Source organism: Mesoplodon bidens, assembly GCF_964165515.1.
Source record: "Mesoplodon bidens genome assembly, chromosome: 13".
NCBI classification, from domain to species: Eukaryota; Metazoa; Chordata; class Mammalia; order Artiodactyla; family Ziphiidae; genus Mesoplodon; species Mesoplodon bidens.
In genome coordinates, this window is record NC_138169.1 from 9034819 (window position 1) to 9058709 (window position 23891).

Below are 23891 nucleotides of genomic sequence, written 5' to 3' on the forward strand. Positions count from 1 at the left end.
TGTGGTTTAAGAATAGATTTTTGGATTAAAGTCCTTTTTTCCCCTATTGGGGAAAGGGGCAGTCTAGAAAATAGCCTTAATCAATGCCCAAGCGAGGCACCTTCTAGCACAACTCTCGCTTATTTAGCAGTTACAGTAGCGTAATCTGTGACTTCCATGCAGACATGTTATCAAAGGCTGTGTGGGATATTAAAAACAATGTGGAATGCGGTGTTCCTGAAGCGACAGATGAGGGATTTTGGCCGTGTGGGAAGTGAACTGCGGAATTCCTCCCCTCGGTTCCTAAGAGGGGCTCTGAAGTACACAGATTGGGTTGCAGAGTGCGGCCCTGGGGGGTGGAGGGCAAGGGGACGAGCCAAGGACACCAACCTCAGCGCGCTTCGTTGAAGCTCTGCGCCGACCGAGTTCGTAAGGTTCCTCGGCCTCGCCTTCCCAATCACCCACCCCAACCCGAGGCCGACTCTAAAGGGTAGGCAGTTCCCTTGGGGCAGCGAATGCATGGAGCCCACGTAAGCCCTCCACCTCCCTGGGTTCTACGTCTACAGGTGGTCGAGCCGGGCGGGAAGCGACATCCGCATTAGGCAAAGAAAGGCCGAGGGCTCTCCGCCGAACAGCCGGTCAGAGCGCGCAGGGCGCGGGCACGCCGGCTTCGATCCGGGTTCCTGGGGGCGGTGCGCGGGAGGAGGCGGGGCTTGCGCGGCCGCGTGGGCGCAAGTCGCGCAGGAGGGAGGGAGCCTGAGGGAGGGGGCGGGGCCGCGCCTCCCGCGCCGCGCTGGGCCCTCTCGGCCAATGAGCGGCGTCCACATGCCGCGGCGGCGGCGAGAGGGGAGGCAGCGGCGGATAAATGCTATTAGAGCAGCCGCCGCGGAGCCGTCCCCGACGCCACCTCCTTCCCCTCCGCTGCGGTTTCCTTCACTGCTGTCGGGGGTGCAGAGCTGAGGGGACAGGGCGAGCGCGCCGCGCATCACCCCGCCGGCTCTTCTCCGTTGCTCCGTTCCGCTCTCAGGGGTCGGCCGAGCGCCCCTTCCTCCGGCCCGGGCGGGGCCGAGAATCACCTCAGGAGAACGGGGAGGGGGCCTAGGGGCCGCGGCCTGCACTCCCGGCGGGCGTTTGAGGGTGAAGGAGGCCCTCCCTTCTGACGAGGGGAGGGAGGGTCGGGAAGCCCCCCCACCGTCCAGCTGTGCCCGGGGCGGTCGCCGGCGAGGGCCGGGCTGCGAGAGGGGCGGTTGCTGGGGGAAGGGGCGCGGGGTGATTCAGCGCCCGGCGAGGCGGAAGCGGCCGGAGTAGGAGAAGGAGGGGGAAGAGGCCAGTCCGCGCCTGGGCGCCCGGGGTGGCACGAGCCCGCGGCCCGAGTGCGAGGCGGAGGCGAGGAGGCCGCGGGGACTGGAGGCGAGGCCGGCCGGGCCCCCGCAGCCATGGAGAACGCGCACACAAAGACGGTAGAGGAAGTGCTGGGTTACTTCGGCGTCAACGAGAGCACAGGGCTGAGCCTGGAGCAGGTCAAGAGGCTCAAGGAGAGATGGGGCTCCAACGGTAGGTGCCCGGCGCCGGGGCTGCAGCGGCGCCGCGCGGCTAGGCGCGGGCCCGAGAGCCAGGAAAGATGGCTGACCGAGCTCCACCTCGTGGGTCTCGGCTCCGCGCCTGCCTAGGGCTGCAGGCGGCGGGTTGAGCCCGCGCGCCGGCCCCGCGGGAGAGGGGTTGCAGGCTGGGGGCGCCGGCGTCGGGTCTGCGCCTCCTCTCGACTTCCTCGTGGCTCCAGCCCTTGACCTTCCCCGCACGCAGCTAGCTCCGCGGCTTCTCACCAGCAGCAGCTGGCCCCGGCGGAGGGAGGGATGAGCCTCCTGCATCTGGGTTGAGCCCTGCGAGACATTTTCTCGTCCCTACCCGGTTTATGAGGCGTTGTAGTTGAGAATGCCTCTGACCGTTCTTGTACTACTCAGAGTTACACATCTGGCAGAAGTGGTGTCAGAGCTGAAATGACTCCTTGTTTCAGGAGCCTTGCTTAGGTGGTGATGAGATTTCACGTTTTGGAGTAGATCAACAAATACTGCATATTTTCTTGGGGTACCATTTTGGTATGATTTCTGTTAAATATGGTTGAATGTTCATATAGGTGCGTCTTTCAAAGACAGTGATAATTTAGTAATTCTTTCCGTAAAGACAGAGTGCTAAAATGTTTTTTTTCCCCCCTCTTGACACGTTGCCTGGTGAATTTCTACATTCTACAGAGTTACCGGCTGAAGAAGGTGAGTAATCTTAACACGTTTCCTCCCCCACTTTGTGTGCTGATCTTAAGATGACATTTACAACAGATATGTTTGTTTCTAACAGGAAAAACCTTGCTGGAACTTGTGATTGAGCAGTTTGAAGACTTACTAGTTAGAATTTTATTGTTGGCAGCATGTATATCTTTTGTAAGTATAAAGAAATTTATTTTCCAAAAAGTTGAGACTATACCATAGATGAAAAACCAGGAAACAAATGTCTATTGAGTGAGAACATTATATTTGGAGATTTAAGCTGTTTCTTTATGTTTCGTGTGGGGTTTTGGGGGGGTGTTTTTTTTTTTGATTCCCTAGGTATTTTAAATTTATAAATAAAACATTTGAAGCCATTCGCGTACAGAAAATAAATGGATGTCTGACATTGGCAGTGCAGTTAGAAATTGTTCGCAAATGCGGCAGGCAGGGTCTTACAAATTCTCGTGTTTTATCAGCTTTTAATATCAAAAAGTTCTTTATTGGAAGGCCTTTTCTGTTTCGGGTTCTTCCGTTGTGTAAGATCATACTAAGATGATGTTGGGCTCTTTGTAGTCTGTAAATAGAACTTACAAAAGGAATATTCCAGTTGCTCTCCCTTCCTGGTAATGGCAAGGTGACAGTTGTTTCTGACAGTGACAAGAATGATGACGGCAGTGATGGCACCACTGTTGACCAAATTTGGTCACTGACCTTTAGGGTGGTATATTTATCTAAATTGGACCCCTGTCTTGAGTGGCTCCTAGGTTGAGAGAACAAGGTTTAGTACAATTGGTTCTAGATCTTAAAAGAAAAAAAAAACAAAAAACTTTTTTCATGTTTTCTATGTGCTTACCAGCTTGAGTCCTGTATGGTTGCTAAGAAACTGGTGAAATGCAAAGAACAGCAGAAGAAAGGTGATGGGGGTTGGAAAGGATAATTCTAGGTTATTATTAACATTTTTTGTGTGTTCAATATTGATTATTGCATTTTTTTTCTTGGGCATTGGACTTCGAAGTTTTCCTAAAAATGGTCATGAATAGGACACAGATGTTCCTAATCCTAACAGCATGAGATGCCTTTTGTTCTTAAAGTACAGTATTTTATTCTTATAAAAACCAAGATGGGAAGTGAAATTCACTCAGTGCGGTAACTTGTTTCAGGCTTTGCAAACTTGACACAGCTTCAAGGTTTCATTTTTGTGTGTTTGTAAGCATGCACGCCTCAGGGATCTACCTCTGTCTTTATTGACAACCTTACCCTAGAGGGCTATTTTGAGAAGTAAATACACGAAGCAGTGGGCACTTCTTTACTTTAGGTGAAGGGAAAAAATTGGCAAGAGGTGAACTTTTTTGGAGTTTCTCTACGCAGATTCTGCCATGAGACTTTAATATGTCATGCCATGTTAGCCAAGTGATGTGTAGCCGTTAATAATTAATGCCTCACGAATGTTTTCTACTGTTTTCATCGAATAAAATTAAGAGAGTATCATAGCAAATCATTAAGCATCCTGAATTAATCACTCCATACCTTATACGTGTCTGTTTTTCTTGGTTGGTTAAAAAAAATTCCCCTTCAGTAAGTGGCTGCTGCTTTACCAATTCAGATAAAGGAATAGAGCTGTTTGATTAATAAGTTTCAATACATTGTCGTGGAACAAAACGAATAATGTGTTTGAGGTAGTATAATGTTTATGTTTAAGCTGGCTACATAGTTTTAAAATAGTCTCAAGCTTGGTAGTTTTAATACTGGGCTTCAATAAGGTCATCGGGGATCTCTTAGAAGTTAATCAGCTGCTATATACAAGAAAAGATAAAATAAATTTTTATTGCGTTATTTTGTGTGTGTAATTTAAGGCAGTGTTGTAACATCGGTGGCATTATTTCCAGTAGACAAGCTATTGACTATTTGGGTTGTATAGGATCTCTTGAGTGGCCAGTTTGAGTGACTTTATATTAATATTTTGAAATAATGATGTGAGTTTTACTTTGAAGTAAGGAGTTTAAATCTTCTGGGCATTTTCAAATGTTTTTATTATTATTATTATTATTATTATTATTCTATTTTATTTTTTGGCTGTGCTGCACAGCTTGCAGTATCTGTAGTTCCCTGATCAGGGAATGAACTCGGCTGCAGCAGTGAAAGCCCCGAATCCTAACCACTGGAGTGCCAGGGAATTCCCTCAAACGGGTTTTTAAATAAAAGCTTTAATTTTGTTGTAAGGTAGGATGTTGGCTGTTCATAGCTTTTTAGAGCTATATTTTGGAGTTGAAATTTGGGTTACCTTTTTGGTAACTACATGGAGTTATTGCTTAGGAAATGAACTATGTTAACATTTTTATTTTATGGGTTGCTAAACAGAAAAGTTTAAACATTTATTGTTTAGGAAGTACTGTAACTTAATTTGCTTTGATTTGTTTGATCAAGAAATTGCAGATATAAAACTTGTTGATTTTCTTCATGTGGGATTAGCACTACTGCTACATTATGCTTGACCCTTTTCATTCCACATTTCTTTACCTTTGCAAAGAGCACTGAGTTTTTTGTGGTAGTCAGTTCATTCCTATTCGTTTAAAAGGAAAAATGGTAAAATATACATGCTCTTTTGGAGAAGCAGATAGGCAGTTTTTATAATCTATATATGATACATCATCAGGTTCTGCTCAAGTTAAGAAATACTAGGCTTTAGTGATATATTTCAAATATCTAAGTAGTAAACTGTTAACCATCGTTAATATTTTGCGTTGGCAGAAAGTAGGAAACAGCATTAATGTTTTATACTTGTGACCTGTAGGGATAAAGTTTAATTAACTTGTCACTTGGATTGGAAGAGGTGAGCTAAATATCTCCCATTGTATGTGAAGTAACATTAGAATTCCTTAACTTGACATTCAGTACCTTCCTATCCTTTTCACTTTTTCTTTCCATCCCCCTTGTTCACCAACTTTGCCCTTCCTATAACACATCATATGGTTGCTTAACTGAAATTCCTGTTCTTTTCTCTCTTCCCTGCTTTGTTAGGAATTGAGCACCTTAGGTACATGGCACAAACACTGGGGATACAGCATGGAATGAAATACACGGTCTCTTACCTGGAGCTGATGTTCTAGTGGAGACAGATAAAAGTAAAATATATAATAAACTGTTGTATTGGAGATAGTGCTGTGGAAAAAAATAACATGGTTGGTGGTGGCGGAATAGGGGAGCCTGTGGAAGGAGTGCAGTTTTCAAATAGGGCAGTCAGGAGAGGCATCTAAGGTGACAGTTACCTGAAGGAAGTGAGCTTGAGGACCATATTTGTCTCATCTGTCAGAATCATAAAGTTCTCTCTGGTAACACAATTTGCATAAGCTTCTCTACCCTTCACCCCCATTTTCCTATCTCAGCTACTTAGATTGACCCTAAAATGCTAATAAAACTTTCTTAGGCCAGGGCACTTCTCAACTTTGATTTACATTTGAATAATTTGTCTTTTTTTCCTACTGGAACCTTTGAAGGGGTTCTTTTTTTAGGGAGGCATTTTCTTTTTTTTTTTTTTAGATGTTGGGGGTAGGAGTTTATTAATTAATTTATTTATTTTTGCTGTGTTGGGTCTTCGTCTCCGTGCAAGGGCCTTCTCTAGTTGTGGCAAGCGGGGGCCACTCTTCATCGCGGTGCGCGGGCCTCTCACTATCACAGCCTCTCCTGCTGCGGAGCACAGGCTCCAGACGCGCAGGCTCAGTAGTTGTGGCTCACGGGCCCAGCCGCTCTGCGGCATGTGGGATCCTCCCGGACCAGGGCTCGAACCCGTGTCCCCTGCACCAGCAGGCAGACTCCCAACCACTGCGCCACCAGGGAAGCCCCTGAAGGGGTTCTTAATGCCTTTTAGAACCTAGGTTAGTGCTTCTTTTCTTTAATTAATTAATTTGTTTTTTATTTATTTATTTTTGGCTGCGTTGGGTCTTCGTTGCTGTGCGCGCGGGCTTTCTCTAGTTGCAGCGAGCGGGGGCTACTCTTCGTTGTGGTGTGCGGGCTTCCCATTGCGGTGGCTTCTCTTGTTGCGGGGTACGGACTCTAGGTGCGTGGGCTTCAATAGTTGCAGCACGCAGGCTCAGCAATTGTGGCTCGCGGGCTCTAGAGTGCAGGCTCAGTAGCTGTGGCTCACTAGCTGTGGCTCACGGGCTTAGTTGCTCCGCGGCATGTGGGATCTTCCCGGACCAGGGCTCAAACCTGTGTCCCCTGCATTGGTAGGCGGATTCTTAAGCACTGCGCCACTAGGGAAGTCCCAGGTTAGTGCTTTTGATTTAACAAATATTTGGATGAGTTTGTGTTGATAGCATTTTCAAAATACATGAAATTTGTTTACTTTGGTTTTCTCAGTAAGATATATTCAAGAAGTATTTGATAATGTAGTGATTTAAAATTTTTCCTGTGTTTTCTTTTAATTATTTTGAAGGACAAAATGGGCAGTTTACTGATTGGTTTAAGTAATTTATTTAGAGCCTGTCTTTAAAATATGGTTTGAAAGGTGAATGTGTATGGGGTTTTTTGTTTTCTTTTAAAGAAGACTATTTTCAGATCTGAAAATATTGAAGAGTGTTTTCACATAAGCTTTATGTCTGGTTCACAAGAGAATCTATAGTCTAATTCATACTATTCTTTTTATAATGGCTGAAAGAATTTTTGTTTCTCACCTCAGAAAATTGCTGTGACACTTGTTGGTGATACTTTCTTATTTCTGTTTCCTCTTTTTAAATTTCTTGATGTAAATTTTTTCCTTCACTGAACAAATGTTTGAGTGCCCTAAGGCATTGCAAATTTCTAAGGATACAAGGAGGAATGCAGACCTGATACATGTTTTAAGACCCTCAGTCTTAAGAATGTGCTTATGATCTCTCATTTTCTTCTTATGTTCTTGTTAAGAGCTCTGCACATTATCCTAACGTGTAGATAACTGAGTCATGGTACCATGACTGTCTCCTGGTTTATACCAGAACATCCCTTTTTACCTTGGATTAAAATTTGCTTAATTCATTAAACCTTGCTGTCTGGCACCTTTCGGCTGTACTCTCAGAAGTTATGGTGATATACACAGATCAGTCTTCCATATAACAATTAGAAGATATCCTACCCTGTCTAAAGTAACCTAGCAAGGGAATTTCCAGTGGTTAGGACTCTGCTTTCACTGCCAGGACCCAGGTTCGATCCCTGGTCAGGGAATTAAATAAAGTAAAATAAAAAAAAATTTTACATTAAATAAATAAAGTAACCTAGCAAGTGTTTACTTTGAATAGGATTGACAGGTTTGAAACTTTTGAACTTGCTGTAGCTGGATACTGTAAGCCCCAGAAGTACTGTTACTGTATTAATAGTGCAAAGCAAAGAAAGAAGAAACACTATGCCTAAAATTATACTGCAGTAGCTTTTCCTTCCACTTCCCTTTGATATTGTTAATGAGGTTGGTTACCTTTTTGCTCTCTTAATGTTTAAGTTCATAGACTGCCAGGTAGGGACTTGTACCTTAGACGTTGTATGAGATTTTGTTTTGTTTATTCATGCATTTATTCAATAAATATATAGTGAGCGTCAACTATGTAACAGAGTCTTCTAGACCCCTGGGGATAGAATAGTCAACAAAAGGAAATACAAACAGACAATCCTTTATATTCAACCTTTTCTCAAAGATTTTTTAGAAACATTCTCTCTGCCCCCTGTATATTTTGTATAACTTCTGGTAACCATAATTATGAACTGACTGTACTATAATGCTAATAAGACATAATAATTTGTCACTCATCCAGTTTCTCTCTTCACTACCCCCTTCCCCATCTCATGGGATCTTCCATCGGTCAGCATCATTTTCCCATTTACACAAGAGAGGTTTTCTTTTCAATAGAACAAAATCATGAAGGACTGCACCATGTGGTTTGAACATGATTGACTGGATTGGTTCTTAGCAGTAAATGAAATACGATTCATCTTTATTTTGAGTTGTAGCACTTAATTCTTTGGGTTATTTGTGGGTTTCAAAATATTTTTTTAAATATTAGAAAATTGGTAGTTGTCGGTGTTAAGTAGGTTCAGCACTGTCCTTCCTCACTAAGAGATTTGCCCACTAGTTTCTCATCAGGCAGTAATTATACATTGTACAGAACCCTCAAATAACTATGAATGCCTGTGTTTCTTACACATAAACATTTAAAGTCACATAATGGAAGAAAAGGCTACTACATAATACAGATGAGGGTTATTGCATTATTGATAAATACCACTTGTGCAAAGGAACCACACATCTCTTGAAAAGTAGAGGTTTGCTTTGATAGTCCTGTCACTGCTTGCTTGCTTGCTTTAGTCTTTTCCTTTGTTCCAGCTTATGTGGGATATTGCTTTAAGTTTGTTCCTCAGGCCTAGCTGCCAAGAGGGAAATTCATACCCGCTTTAACAAGGTGTGAAGCTTATCTTAGAGTTGCTAATGCCTCACTGACCTTTTCTAAAGGTCCTAGTTACTCTTCAAGTTGAGCAATTTTTCTCCCCCAAGAGCTAATTAAGTTTCTTATTTCTGATAGGCTCTCCTTGGCAAATGTTTGAAAGGCTAGTATCAAAGCAGCTGTGATCTTGCATCTATCAAAATTTATAACTTCCTAGAGAAGTTTTCATCCTGCCATTAGGCCTGGCCTTAACACCAGGAATGCCCAGCTGAAAGCTTGCAGGAACAATTTATATTCATTCTGGTGTTCTGCTTGCCCTGGTTCATTAGCTGTCGGTGGTGATTGGCGTCTTTCAGGACCTGGCCTTGGGTCTCCTGGTTTTTTTCCTGCTCAAATTGATATTTCTTTTGTTGGTGGTATAGTGGTGAGCATAGCTGCCTAACAAATTGATATTTGTTGTTAATTCATCGTTACCCTCGTTTACTTGCAAAATTCATGTTGGGTCTTGCCTTAATCTTTCTGGTTGTTTGCTGTTTGTATCAAAGCTCACTTTATAGTATTCCTCTAGATAAAAATGTAGTCGTCAGATGGCTTCATTATTGCCATACATCATATCTGACAATATTAAAAAGTATCAGAAATGGTGCTTTCATTGTTTACTGAATAGATCTTTTAAAGAAAAGATTTCATTGTGGAATATACAAACATTTTAAGCAGTGTTAAAAGGCAAAGGCAAATCTTACCTCCCAGGCTGTATCATAAGATACCTTTAACATCCTTTTTGGATTGGCAGTTTTCCACAAAAATTGGTTGTTAAATTTTTAACCATTTAGATGCCTCTTTTACTATGTTGTTTATTTTAAGATTCATTGTGTTGGATTCTCTCTTCTTAGGGTTGCTCGGTTAGAAAGTACAGTGTGGCTTGTGTGAGCTAGAAGTTAATTCTCTGCTCATTTTTCTTGGGACAGTGTTCTGTGCCCAGGTATAACATTTTTGGATTTATGTCATCTCTGAAGTGCTGTGTTCCTATACTAGATATCATATGGAGGATAACCTTCAAAATACATCCTGATCGCAGAACAACCTTGCAGTAATGACCTTCAGCAACACCACTAAAAATATGTGGGACATTAGCAGTTTATATACTCTAATTTTGAGTCAATGATTAAGTTGTTTTTACTATGAATTTGTGCCACATAGGTATTGTTTGATGTGAATATTAACCAAATTAACAAAGTTTCATGATTGCCTTTTGCTTTAACAAAATCAGGAATTTGTTTTATTTCTTTTGAAAAATATACACAGAAAATGAATGGGATTTAGTTCCCAAAAGTATTTGTTTTGGATTTTAAACCAATTATTACATGAAAAAATAAATTAGTTCTTAAGGGTATTATTAAGAAGTTTATAGTTTTGAGTCTTAAGAATTATTGGGAACAAGATATAAGCTTGTCGTTTATGTCATTACATTTTGCTACCTTTTGTTTCTAAGGATAGTAAGAAAAGAGATTTTATGTATCATAATTCCTTTAATGCCAGCCACTTTTGTTGTAAGAACACATTACAATTCTAATGCATGCCATTTCTCTTTTAGGTTTTGGCTTGGTTTGAAGAAGGTGAAGAAACAATTACAGCTTTTGTAGAACCCTTTGTGATTTTACTTATATTAGTAGCCAATGCAATTGTGGGTGTATGGCAGGTAAGCAAAAATTCCTGCAGTGCAAGATTTTGGTAATTTACGTAAGTGATTTAAACTGTGTTAAAATAATCTGTGGGACTACATGTGTTTTTTATCTGTTAATTTATTTAATGGCAAAATTTTAGACCTCATGCATATATACTTTGCTGTTAAAATTGCTCATCCTTCATGGTAGCATGGAATTAAGAACAGTGGATAAAGAAGCTACTTAAGGAAAACCAGAAAATTTGACAACCAGTATTCTCTTTATGTTTTCTAGCTGCTTCCTATGAAAAACTTTCATTCTCCTTGGGGTGTGTGTGTGTATTTAGCTATAAAAATTGTTTAAATCCTAAATAATTTTACCTTCAGAGCATATTCCTGGCTATTTTCCCTTAACTGCCCAGTACCCAGGCCTTTCTTATTCACAGAATGGAAGCTAATTTTACTACAGAAACGTAACGGGATCACACGTCTGCCCCATATTTGCATGATTGGTGTTCTGCAGATAGCTAGTTTGCGAATTTAACTTTTTTAAGACTGTGGATGTTAGGTTTTTGTTTTTGATATATTTTAACAAACCCAGACTAATATTTCACATTCATCTTTTTACTTTTGGCTGCGTTGGGTCTTCTTTGCTGTGTGCAGGCTTCCTCTAGTTGCGGTGAGCGGGGGCTACTCTTCGTTGCAGTGCGGTGGCTTCTCTTGTTGCGGAGTGCAGGCTCAGTAGTTGTGGCGCATGGGCTTAGTTACTTCGCGGCATGTGGGATCTTCCCGGACCAGGGATCAAACCCGTGTCCCCTGCATTGGCAGGCAGATTCTTAATCACTGTGCCACCGGGGAAGTCCCTCTCATTCATCTTTTAAGTACTGATCTTTTAGATGTTTGATAGATATAGTCACCTCTCTCAGGACTAAAATAGAGTGCATCTGTCATTCTTAAAGTGGAAGCATCTTATAAACATATTTAGTCCTATTGGAATTGTAAACTTCTGATCTTATTAATAAACATGAAGGCCTTTATGTGGTGAGCTCATTTAGAAGGAAGCCTACTTAGAAGAAATTTTTAATTGTGCCACATTTGATTTTTTTAAATTGCTTTTATTTAAATAGAAATGATCTTTTTGTGAATAATTTAGGCAAAAGAAACAATATATAGCATTAGATTGTCCTTCTCAAGTTAGTCATATGCATTTTTAAATTAATTTATATCAGTTACATAGTAGATACCTCATATATGTTCCCATTTCATGCTTAGAGTGATTTTGTAAGGCAGATGATATTCCCATTGGACAGATGTGACATAGAAGTTCAGAGTGATTGACTTATCAAAGGCCATACAGATAGTACATACATAGAGCATCTGGGATTTATATCCAGGGCCTGGCTGATCTGAACTCCAAAGTAAAATTCTACAGCAATTTTCACAGGACTTTTAGATATGTCTTAGCTTAAAGAAAAGAGTAATATTTTTGATGGATATCCTATTACATAATATACAGAAGGGTATGAGCAATAAATACTATAGGGTTCTTGCTTTCTGGAAGTAATGAAAGTTATAATTATAGTGTAAGGTAGTATTTGGGAGGGGTGGGGCATGTATTTCTGATCAGTGTCATCAAGGAAGGCTGACAAGCAATTGGGGGAACTCTAAAGAAATGGGACTTTTGTGGGTTGAAGCTGGGGAGAATATTCCAGAGAGGGGGTGGCATGAGCAGAGAGGTACAAAGTGTGTTTGAGGAATGACATTTAGACCTATTTAGGTTTGAGTGGAGGAGGTAGGAGTTGTAACTTTTAGAACAAAGGAAACCTTAGAAGGTCTTCTAAGTTTTTGTTCGTAGTAAGTTAGATATATTTGTTTTTCCCCAAGCTGACCTGTTTTTTGTTGTTTGTTTGTTTTTGTTTTTTTAAATAAATTTATTTATGTTTGGCTGTGTTGGGTCTTTGTTGCTTCACGTGGGCTTTCTCTAGTTGCGGTGAGTGGGGGCTACTCTTCGTTGAGGTGCAGTGGCTTCTCTTGTTGCGGAGCACGGGCTCTAGGTGGGTGGGCTCAGTAGTTGTGGCTCGCAGCCTCTAGAGCGCAGGCCCAATAGTTGTGGTGCACGGGCTTAGTTGCTCCGTGGTATGTGGGATCTTCCTGGACCAGGGCTAGAACCTGTTTCCCCTGCATTGGCAGGCAGATGCTTAACCACTGCGCCACCAGGGAAGTCCTCCTGATTTTTAATGTGGAACATTTCTTTTTTTTAAGTCTTAATTGAATTTGTTACAATATTGCTTCTGTTCTGCGTTTTGGTTTTTTGGCCACAAGGCATGTGGGATCTTAGCTCCCTGACCAGGGATCGAACCTGCACCCCCTGCATTGGAAGGCAAAGTCTTAACCATTGGACCACCAGGGAAGTCCCTCCCTGATTTTTAATAGAAGCAAAATACAGTGCTCCTGGACATCTTAACTTTGGTCAGTCCAATTAAACTCTACCTGACATGACCTCGAGGAAAGAGAAAAAAATAAAACTGCCACAATTCATACATTCAGGGGGGAAAATCCTGAGGAAGAAGTTTCAAATTTTTCAAATTTGAATAATTGAATAGCAGCAATGCTCAGAATTTATTCTTTCTACAGTATCAGTAACATTTGAACTTAATCTGAAGGACCTTTTAGCAGTGACATTAATTAGAGTTAGATATGCTGGTATTTCTGTTAATCATAAGGTGATACAGATAGACTCATTCTTTAAGCAGATCTGATTGGGATTTAAATTATTTTTATCATGAACTTTCCAAATTTAAGGTTTCCTGTACTTTCTCAGGAATGCATACATAAGAAGTTATACACATGCCATTAGCTTTCAGTTTTGTGTCATCTAAATTCTCTTTGAGCAGGTTTGGGGACTTAATTTTTACCACAGTGTGGAAAATGAGGTTGCATGGTATCGAGCATAAATTTTATCCAAATAAAGGTTAAACTGAAGAGCTTTAGATTGGAGGGCAAAGATGTGAGAGAAATGAAAGAATTATTTCCTTTGTCCACTGAGTAACCTCGACTGGGTGTGTGCTTTGTAGATTTGCTGCTTCTAATTGCTTATTTTTTTTTAAATTTATTTATTTTATTTTATATTTATTTTTAGCTGAGTTGGGTCTTCGTTGCTCTGTGCGGACTTTCTCTAGTTGCAGTGAGCAGGGGCTGCTCTTCTTTGTGGAGTGTGGGTTCTCATTGCGGTGGCTCCTCTTGTTGCAGAGCACAGGCTCTAGGCGCGAGGGCTTCAATAGTTGTGGCTTGCAGGCTCTAGAGTGCAGGCTCAGTAGTTGTGGCGCACGGGCTTAGTTGCTCCGCGGCACGTGGGATCTTTCCGGACCAGGGCTCAAATCTGTGTCCCCTGCGTTGGCAAGCGGATTCTTAACCACTGCGCCACCAGGGAAGTCCTAATTGCTTATCTTCTAAAAGGAGAAAAGGCAAATTTCACACATACTCCCCCACCGCCCCCCAAAGGAACTTTCCCTTAGCTTTTTTTTTCAGCATGGCTCATTTTAATTCTGCATCTTTCATCTTGAAATTAGGAAATAAAAATTGTGTGTGACTAAGTCTTGACATGTTCATATATAATATTATGGTAAATATGGTAAGTGACTGGCAGTGCTTCCGGCCACTTATTGGTCTTTAGTACTGGTGAGAGATTTAGAATTTGTGAGACGTAACTGGATTTTCTTAATTCATCACACAAAGCATTTACTGTGTGCCAAAACACAATCTAAGCATTCTACACATAGCTTGTAAATCCTCACAACCCTTGAGGGTGGGTACTGTTAGTGTCCTGGTTTTGTAGGCCATAAAGCTGTGTGTCATGTAACTTATCCACAGTCACATAGCTTTTGAGTGCAAAAGCCTGGGTTGAGCCTGGGCAGTCCAACCCCAGACCATCACCTTTCATGGGGGTCAAGATTGATTTAATGATGTGAGTGTGTGAAGCTGAAGGTGAGGGCCATGTTGCACAGTGTGCATAGGGACAGCAGGTTCTAAAAACTGCTTCTTTCCATTGATTTTTATCTCCTTACCCTTCTTCGGGTGCTTATTTTTTCATTTTTAATACAAAATCATAAGGGCCTAGTGTTATTCCCTTAAGATGTGAATCATTTATTACAAATGTCATTAATATGCATCTCCTGTGTTTTTTCTTTTTAAGTTTAGTTTACAACTCTAAAATTTGATTCCTAGGGCTATAAACACTTGGCAGTGGCAGGCTGTATTTACTACTGTTATCTTTTGTTTTCTTTTTTACAGGAAAGAAATGCTGAAAATGCAATCGAAGCCCTTAAGGAGTATGAACCTGAAATGGGCAAAGTGTATCGACAAGACAGGAAGAGTGTACAGCGGATTAAAGCTAAAGACATAGTTCCTGGTGATATTGTAGAAATTGCTGGTGAGTTGAGTTTGTCATTTTTATTTTAGGTTGTATATCTGAATACAGTCCTTTTCTGAAAGCTCATACTTAAGAGTTTTAAAAGTTAGGCTCGTGTATCAATTACGTTAACAGATTTTTAGTGCTATCCAAATGAATCAGGTTTTCTGTAAAATTTTCAGTGTTTTGGCACCTCCCTTCATGTTGATAAGTGTTTTTCTTTTTTTTTTTAAACAAGGTGTTTTGAATTATTGTGCTTATTACTTTTAGTACATTGTGGAACACTAGTGCTGGTGAGATAATGAACTTAATCTTGATTTGACAGTTAGTTGTAGTGAGCAGTTTGTAGAATACTAGTTAATGGCTACATAGTTTTTCCTCTTTTGGTTCTTGGCACAAATAGGTCAAACTTGGAACCGTCAAACCTAGTTGATGGCTAAGGGTAATCTCATGACTTTAAAAGCTCTACTTAAGAATACTTTGACATAACACTGAGCTAGGGATCTTAGCCAGGGATCCAGGTTTGGGCTTTAAAAAGTTAGTGAATCCACTGCAGTGCCAGAGCTCTACACAGATCTCAAAACGGTCCTCCTTGCTATAGGTCAATGCCATGTTTTCAAGCAACCCAGAATGCCCCTGGAGCCAATCAGAGCTGTGTAATCTTTTTGCTGGGGAATTATTACATTGGGTTATTCAAATCATTGTGGTTTTTCACACCCTTCTGAGCTCAGAATACTTGTTTTCTTTTTGTGAATTGTCTCATAGTAACACCTTTACACTGACTTGTGGGGAAAGTGTGCTTTGTCTTACTCATTGTAATGAGAATTCAGTGCTGAGTCTCCTGGCCTGTGCTCTACAGTTTTGGCCTTTGAAACTAAATTACCAGGACTTCCCTGGTGGTCCAGTGGTTAAGACTCTGCCCTCCCAATGCAGGGGGCCCGGGTTCGATCCCTGGTCAGGGAAACTAGATCTTGCATGCTGCCTGGCGCAGCCGAAAAAACAAACAGAAGAAAAACAAAAGTAAATTACCTTGTCATAGGTCTTCCAGAAAAAGAATAGTGTTGCCTGTGTACCCACACGTTGATTACTTAGGACAGCAAAGTTTGTATAAATGACCTAACAGCTTGCTTAATAGTGTTAACAAAAGTACAACTCAGAATGGAGTGTTTTGGCCAGTGGATTTTTTAAACTTAATTTTGACATAATTTCAGACTTAAAAATTGCAAGACTAGTAAGAGTTCCCATTTAGCTTTTACCCAGATTCTCCAAATGTTTGTTATCACATGTGCATTATCCTCTTTCAGTCTGTGTCTATACATTCACACATTTTTGTCTGAACTATTTGAGAGTAAGTTGCAGAAATGATGCCTCTTTACTCCTAAATACTTGAGTGATTATTTTATAAAATTTAGAGCATTCTTTTAATATGATTCCAGTTAACTACTGAAAGTAGATAACAGTATTATATCATTTTTTAAATCTGTAGACCTTACTTAGATTCAACCATTTGTCACCATAGATTTTACAGCAAAAATATGACTTAGGGAATTCTGGTGGTGATGTAGGAAGTAGGTCAAAATGGGAAGGCTGGAGATAGGTAAGAGCTAATGAGAGCAAACAATAATGAAGGCTGTAGCATTAAGAATAATGAGGGGAAGATTTTGAGTTTATAAGTAGGAGTTTTAAAGCAAGGGTGCACATCAGAATTATCTGGGGACCCTCCTTAAAAGTTTTTACCAGGTCTCAACCCAAAGTATTAACTCTGAATCTCCCTTGGGTAAGGAATTACAGCCATGTATAGTTTGAAAAGTGAGCCTCAGGTTTAGGTGCCAAGCAACAGGTTTTGATAACTTAATAGATATTGGGGTGGATGTGATGAAGTAGGGTGTGGCATCAAAGATACTGGCAGGATATCTAGTTCAGGTGCCCAGGTGGGGATGGTGCTAGTAACTGAGGAAGGAAACATTAGAGGAAGATAGTTTGTCTTTCCACAAATATATATGTGGTCAGTGCACTTGCAGATCTCCTAAATATTGCACAAGATTCTTTTTGACTTTGTATGTTTCCCAGTTTTCCAGCTTAGTCTGGTAATACACTTTCAGCCTGTCAAATTAAGATATTGTAAGAATTTTTTGTGCTAGTTAAGCTATTTCAGTATATTCAATCTATCTGAAAACGTAGAGAAATCACCCCCAAAGTGTTTATCCTTGGCTTGCATCAGTAGATAGCAGTGGTTTACAGCGTCAGAGGAAGCTGTAACCTTGATCCTCAAAGCATCATCTTCCCTTTTGAAGGAATAAACTAAGACCAGCTTCTCTTCAATGGAGGTGGTTTTGGTTTCTCTTTTCTCTGAATTCTGGTTCTCTCCTGTCTTTCCTATCTCAGTAAGTCACTCTTACCACCTAGTTAACTGAGAGAAACTTGGGAATCATCTTGATTCTTTCCTCTTTTATTCTGTCTCTAAGACCAGTTGATTCTGTCTCCAAAACACACCCAAATTTGTTTACTACTTTTTCCTCAGTCATCACACCAGTCTCACCATCGCCTCACACTGACATTGTCATTGTGTCCTAACGAGGCTCTGCCTTCCTTTACTGTTTTCTTTCCACACAGAAGCCAGAGTTTCCTAAAGGTCATGTTTATTCACTTGCTAAAGCACTTCAGTGGCTTCTTTCTTGCACCAGAAATATAAATTTTTTTCTTTGACCCTAAATGACCTTGCATTGTATAGCTTCTGCTTGCTTCTGTGATTTCATCTTATGCAACTCCCTATGCTCTAGCCATACGGGACTCTTTTTTTTTTTTTTTTTTTTTGCTGAGTTGGGTCTTGGTTGCTGCGCCCGGGCTTTCTCTAGTTATGGCTAGCGGGGGCTACTCTTCATTGCAGTGCGTGGGCTTCTCGTTGCGGAGCACAGGCTCTAGGTGCACGGGCTTCAGTGGTTGTGGTGCGTGGGCTCTAGAGTGCTAGAGTGCAGGTTCAGTAGTTGTGGCGCACAGGCTTAGTTGCTCTGTGGCTCGTGGGATCTTCTCGGACCAGGGCTCAAACCCATGTCTCCTGCATTGGCAGATGGATTCTTAACTACTGCGCCACCAGGGCAGTCCCTATATAGTGTTTTTATGGTTTGTTTTTTTAAGCATTTCTTAATTTTTTAAAAAAAATATTTCTTTTGTTTTATTTATTTTTGGCTGCATTGGGTCTTCATTGCTGTGCACAGGATTTTCCTAGCTGTGGTGAATGGGGGCTACTCTTCGTTGTGGTGCACAGGGCCTCATTGCGGTGGCTTCTCTTGTTGCAGAGCACGGGCTCTAGGCACGCGGGCTTCAGGAGTTGTGGATCGCCAGCTCTAGAGCGCAGGCTCAGTAGTTGTGGCACACGGGCTTAGTTGCTCTGCGGCATGTGGGGTCTTCCTGGACCAGGGCTCGAACCTGTGTCCCCTGCATTGGTAGGTGGATTCTTAACCACTGCACCACCAGGGAAGCCCTATGTAGTGTTTTATATGTTGCATTTGATAGTTTAGGAAGGACAGATGATGATTGATCCATAGTATGTGTGACACAGGAGTAGTATCCCTTTCCTATTTTTATTTTTTTATATTGTGGTAGAATATACATAGTACAAAGCTTACCTTTTTAACCATTCCTGAGTATACAGTTCTGTGGCATTAAGTATATTCACATCATTGTGCAGCTGTCACCACTATTCATCTCCAGAACTTTTTCATCTTCCCAGACTGAAACTGTTGCCATTGAACAGTAATTTCTCTTTACCTCCCTTCCCCTAGATCCTGGCAGCTACTGCCTTTTTTTTTAAATTGATGGATTGATTGATTGATTGCTGCATTGGGTCTTCGTTGCTGCACACGGCCTTCTCATTGTGGTGGCTTCTCCCGCCGTGGAGCTCGGGCTTCAGTAGTCGTGGCTCACTGCCTTCAGTAGTTGTGGCTCACGGGCTCTAGAGCACAGGCTCAGTCGTTGTGGAGCACGGGCCTAGTTGCTCCGTGGCATGTGGGATCCCCCCGGACCAGGGACCAAACCCGTGTCACCTGCATTGGCAGGCGGATTCCCAACCACTGCGCCACCAGGGAAGCCCCACTGCCTTTCTTTTAATATTCAAAAAATATATATTAAAACATGAGTTTAAATCCCTCATCTTAGGTGAATCTACTTATTACCAATAGTAATTGTTCTAAGCAGTACACATACTTAACCCTATTCCGATTTCACCTGGTTTTGAATCCTTTGTGAGGAGTCTACAGGTCCTGATAGTTAACACTTTTTTCCTCCAACTCTTCCCCCACTGTGTACTAATTGCTAAAAGCATATGCAATGCTTAGACATTGGGCTCTTGTATACTACTCTTTTTTGAATTTTGACCATTCTGAGGGATGCTGAACAGAGGTGGTAACTAGTTTTAGATAGATATGAGCATCTAGTTTTAGATAGATATGAACATTTTATTAAACACTATTGTCATACTACTAGGCAGCGAGCAGGAGTGTGTCACACTGATCATTGAAATCTTCTTGCTGAGCATGTAACAAGCTCTCAGTGAGTAATAAATGAAACTTGAAATCGGAGGTATGGAGTAGGTTTAGCTAATGTAAACCTGCTTATTGTGCAGCTTCTGTTGCAGAATAGATAATTTGAAGTCTCTATGCATAAGTTCAGTAATAACGAAGCTTAAAGTGTGTGCCAATTACAGTGATAAACTTGCTAGTGCTTGGTTTTTAACCATCAACCACTCTATGGGGTGCATACTGTTAGTCATATTTTACAATTGAAACTGAGTCTTTGTGGTTTATTGCTTCTGTCTTCAACTGTATTTAATTTGCTAGAGTATATACAGTATCCTTAGTGAATGTGTACATATTTCATATATCACTTTGTTGGAGGCCTAGTGTACAATTTTTTTAAAATGGCTTTATTGAGATATAAGTCACATGCCATAATATACACTCCTTTAAAGTGTGTAATTAAGTGGTTTTTAGTATATTCAGAGTTCTACAGTCATTACCACTGTCTAATTTCAGAACATCTTCCTCCAAAAAGAAAACCCTATACCCATTAGCAATCACTTCCTCTGCCCGTCTTTCCCCAGTCCCTGGCAACCACAATTTTTTTTAGGGATTTGCTTATTCTGGATATTGCATATAAATGGAATCATACAATAAATGCCCTTTTTAGACTGGCTTCTTTCACTTAGTATGTTCTCAGGATTCATGTATGTTGTAGCATGTATTATATAGTTCATTCATGTGTATGCTGTATTCTTTATGGCTCAATAATATTCCATGGTTTAGGTGTGCCACATTTTGTTTATTCATTCATCAGTTCATGGGTATTTGAGTGGTTTTCCCCTTTCTGGCTGTTATGCTACTGTGAACATTCAAGTACAATTTTTGTGTGAACGTATGCTTTCACTCTCTTAGATATATACCTAGACATGGAATTGCTGGAGCTTATGGTGACTCAAAGTTTAACACTTTGAGGAACTTCCCAACTGTTTTCCAAAGTGATTGCATCATTTTACATTCCACCAGCAATGTATATAGGTTCCATTTTCTCCACATCCTCATCAACACTTGCTTTTTTAATTTTAGCCTTGAAGTATTATCTCATTGTGATTTTAATTTGTGCTTCCCTAATTTCCTAATGGTTTTGAGCATCTTTTTATGTGCTTATTTTCAATTAGTATGTCATCTTTGAGAACTGTCTAAATCCATTGGGTTTAGTTGGGTTGTCTTTTTAATGTTGAGTTGTAAGAGTTCTTTATATATCCTGGTTTATCAGATAGGGTTTGAAATTTTTTTTCCCCCGTTCTGTAGGTTTCTCTTTTACTTGACGGTGTCCTTTGTAGCATAAAAGTTTTTAATTTGATAGAGTCCTATTTGTCTTTTTTTTTTCTTTCATTGCTTGTGCTTTTGGTGTCATATCTAAGAAGCTATTCTGTGATCTCATGTCACCAAGATTTTGTATATGGTGTGAGGTAGGTGTCCAACTTGATTTTTTTGCATTTGGATATCCAGTAGTATCAGCACCATTTGTTGAAAAGACTTCTTCACTGAATTGTCCTGACCCTCGTCAAAAATCAATTGACTTCATTTTCCACTGCAGATTGACTATTATTCCATTGATCTGTATGTCTGTCCTCATGCCAGTACCACACTGTCTTGATTACTGTAGCTTTGTAGTAAGTTTTTTTTTTTTTTTTTTTTTTTTTTTTTTTGCGGTACGCGGGCCTCTCACTGTTGTGGCCTCTCCCGTTGCGGAGCACAGGCTCCGGACGCGCAGGCTCAGCGGCCATGGCTCACGGGCCTAGCCGCTCTGCGGCATGTGGGATCTTCCCAGAGCGGGGCACGAACCCGTGTCCCCTGCATCGGCAGGCGGACTCTCAACCACTGCGCCACCAGGGAAGCCCTGTAGTAAGTTTTGAAATCACTAAATTTGAGTCCCCTGGCTTTGTTGTTTTTCTAGATTATTTGGGGTGTTCTGAGTCCCTTGCATTTCCATATACATTTTAAGTTTAGCTTGTTAATTTCTGCCCCAAAACCCTGCATAGATTTTGATAAGAATAATGTTGACTCTGTAGCTCAGTTTGGGGAATATAAACATCACAGTAATATTAAATCTTCTGATCCATGACCATGGGGTGTCTTTATGTTTATTTAGGTCTCGTTTCTTTTAACACTCTGTTTTCAGTGTTCAAATCTTGTACTACTTTTGTTAAGTTTATTCCTAAGTATTTTATCGTTTTTTGTTTGTTATTTGCGGGGGAGCTGTTTGTAATTGGAATCGTTTTCTTAATTTCATTTTGAGATTGTTCTTTGCTAGTGTATAGAAACACAGTTGATTTTTGTGTACTGATATTGTACCTTGCAATCTTGGTAGACTCTTTTATTCTAATAGTTTTTCAGGGTTTCCTTAAGATTTTCTCTATATAAGACCATGTCATCTGAAAACAAATATTTTTATGTCTTTTCAGCCTGGGTGCCTTTTCTTTTTCTTGTCTAATTACCCTGGCTAGACTCTCCAGTAGAATGTTGAAAAGAAGTGGCAAGGGTAGACATCCTTGTCTTGTTCCTGATCGTAGGGGAAAAGCATTCAGTCTTTTACCATGAAGTATGATGTTAGCTATGCGTTTTATAGATGCCCTTTATCATGTCGAGGATGCCTGATCACAATTTTAATTTTTAGGTTGTCAGTATACTCTTGTTTGGTCTGTTCTGGTGACGTTTCATGGTGGTTAATGTATTTAGATCCAAATTAGAAATGGTTAGTTTTGCTAGATTACTAGGACCAGTGGGTCACTTAACTGGGAAAGATGTAATCCTAAGGCATTTAAGTGAATTATATGGAACATTTTGGGAAAACATATTGTGACTGCTTGACCTGGGCCAGATAAATAGGTATTTATTTTATTCAGACTTTTTTTTTTTTTTTGCGGTACGCGGGCCTCTCACTGTTGTGGCCTCTCCCGTTGCGGAGCACAGGCTCCGGACGCGCAGGCTCAGCGGCCATGGCTCACGGGCCAAGACGCTCCACGGCATGTGGGATCTTCCTGGACCGGGGCACGAACCCGTGTCCCCTGCATCGGCAGGTGGACTCTCAACCACTGCGCCACCAGGGAAGCCCTATTCAGACTTTTAAGACTATACACGTTGAGGCTTTTTAACTTCTACTTTTATTAGGATTAGTAATCTAGTTGACCCTGCAATTTGGCATTTAGCCCAATAATTCAGTTCTGTAAAACTGTAGAAATGAACTTCAATTCTAAATGTTGATCTAAATTATTTCTTGTCAAAGTCTTACTCTCTACATGGCCTGAAGGGATAAATGGCATGAATTGTGCTCTTAGACATGGTAACTTTTATACTGTTACTTAAATTATGAAATTGAGTGTGAGAGGGTTCTTTCTGGTGAATTGAAAAACTGGAGAATACTGTGAACTGTTTTGAAGATGAAAGTGAGTATGGAGTTGCTTTTTTGATATTTGCCGAAAGAAAGAGACATTTTTGTAGTCATTGTTTGGATGTAAGAATCATCTCCTAACTTCAGATGATAAACTTCTTTCTGCTAGCTTCTGGAAGACATCTGATAGGATGGTTCTGCTGAACTTTCTGAAGACTAGACTGGGTGGCTTTTTGAGGGGGAGATGGAGGGGGTTTAAGGAAGTTATATTTTAGATGTTGCTATACCAACTAATAACCTTTCCAGGAAGACGTTGTGTAAGCGTGCATAGCAAAACCATACATATACTTCTGACTATCTAGAATACAGGAACCAAATAAAATTGATTTGGCAAGTAAAAATATGGAGACAGTTACCCATGTGTTCATCTTCTGAAGCCACAATAATTTTGTTTTATCTTAATGGTTAATTTTGTTTTATCTTATCTAAATATTTTCCTGAGGAAAATATTTCTCTGATGGATGGAAACCAAAAGTAATAAAATCAGGGGCTTCCCTGGTGGTGCAGTGGTTGGGAGTCCTCCTGCCGATGCAGGGGACACGGGTTCGTGCCCTGGTCTGGGAAAATCCCACATGCCACGGAGCGGCTAGGCCCATGAGCCATGGCCGCTGAGCCTGCGCATCCGGAGCCTGTGCTCCGCAATAGGAGAGGCCACAACAGTGAGAGGCCCGCGCACTGCAAAAAAAAAAAAAAAAAAAAAAAGTAATAAAATCAGGTATAATTTTATGAGATGTGAACATCAGTGTTTAAGCGTTCTGTATTATTTGCCAATATTATCAAGGTGAATCAAGCTATGATAGTCATGAAACTCTTTAACTTTAGAATTTGGGGAGGTTTCAGTATTTGCACGGGAGGGGTATTCTCAAGGCGACTGTTTTCAGATTTTTTTTTTTTTTTTTTTGGGGGGGTGTGTTGGGTCTTCGTTGCTGTGCGCGGGCTTTCTCTAGTTGCAGTGAGCAGGGGTTACTATTCGTTGTGGTGCGTGGGCTTCTCATTGCGGTGGCTTCTCTTGTTGCAGAGCATGGGCTCTGGGAGCACGGGCTTCAGTAATTGTGGCTTGTGGGCTCTAGAGTGCAGGCTCAGTAGTTGTGGCGCACGGGCTTAGTTGCTCCGCGGCATGTGGGATCTTACCAGACAAGGGCTTGAACCCATGTTTCCTGCATTGGCAGGCGGGTGCTTAACCACTGTGCCACCAGGGAAGTCCCTTC

General features: G+C 41.1%; 1 protein-coding gene across 1 annotated transcript in view; it reads left to right on the forward strand.

Annotated features, from left to right (window-relative positions):
* The first annotated feature begins 823 nt into the window (after positions 1 to 823).
* Positions 824 to 23891, forward strand: part of ATP2A2 (ATPase sarcoplasmic/endoplasmic reticulum Ca2+ transporting 2) — a 62768-nt gene continuing 39700 nt past the window's right edge. Inside the window, exons 1-5 of the mRNA XM_081253177.1 lie at positions 824 to 1533; positions 2229 to 2246; positions 2332 to 2414; positions 10239 to 10343; positions 14598 to 14736. Coding sequence (XP_081109303.1) covers positions 1416 to 1533; positions 2229 to 2246; positions 2332 to 2414; positions 10239 to 10343; positions 14598 to 14736 — 463 coding nt within the window. The 5' untranslated portion in view covers positions 824 to 1415. The remainder of the gene's footprint in view (positions 1534 to 2228; positions 2247 to 2331; positions 2415 to 10238; positions 10344 to 14597; positions 14737 to 23891) is intronic.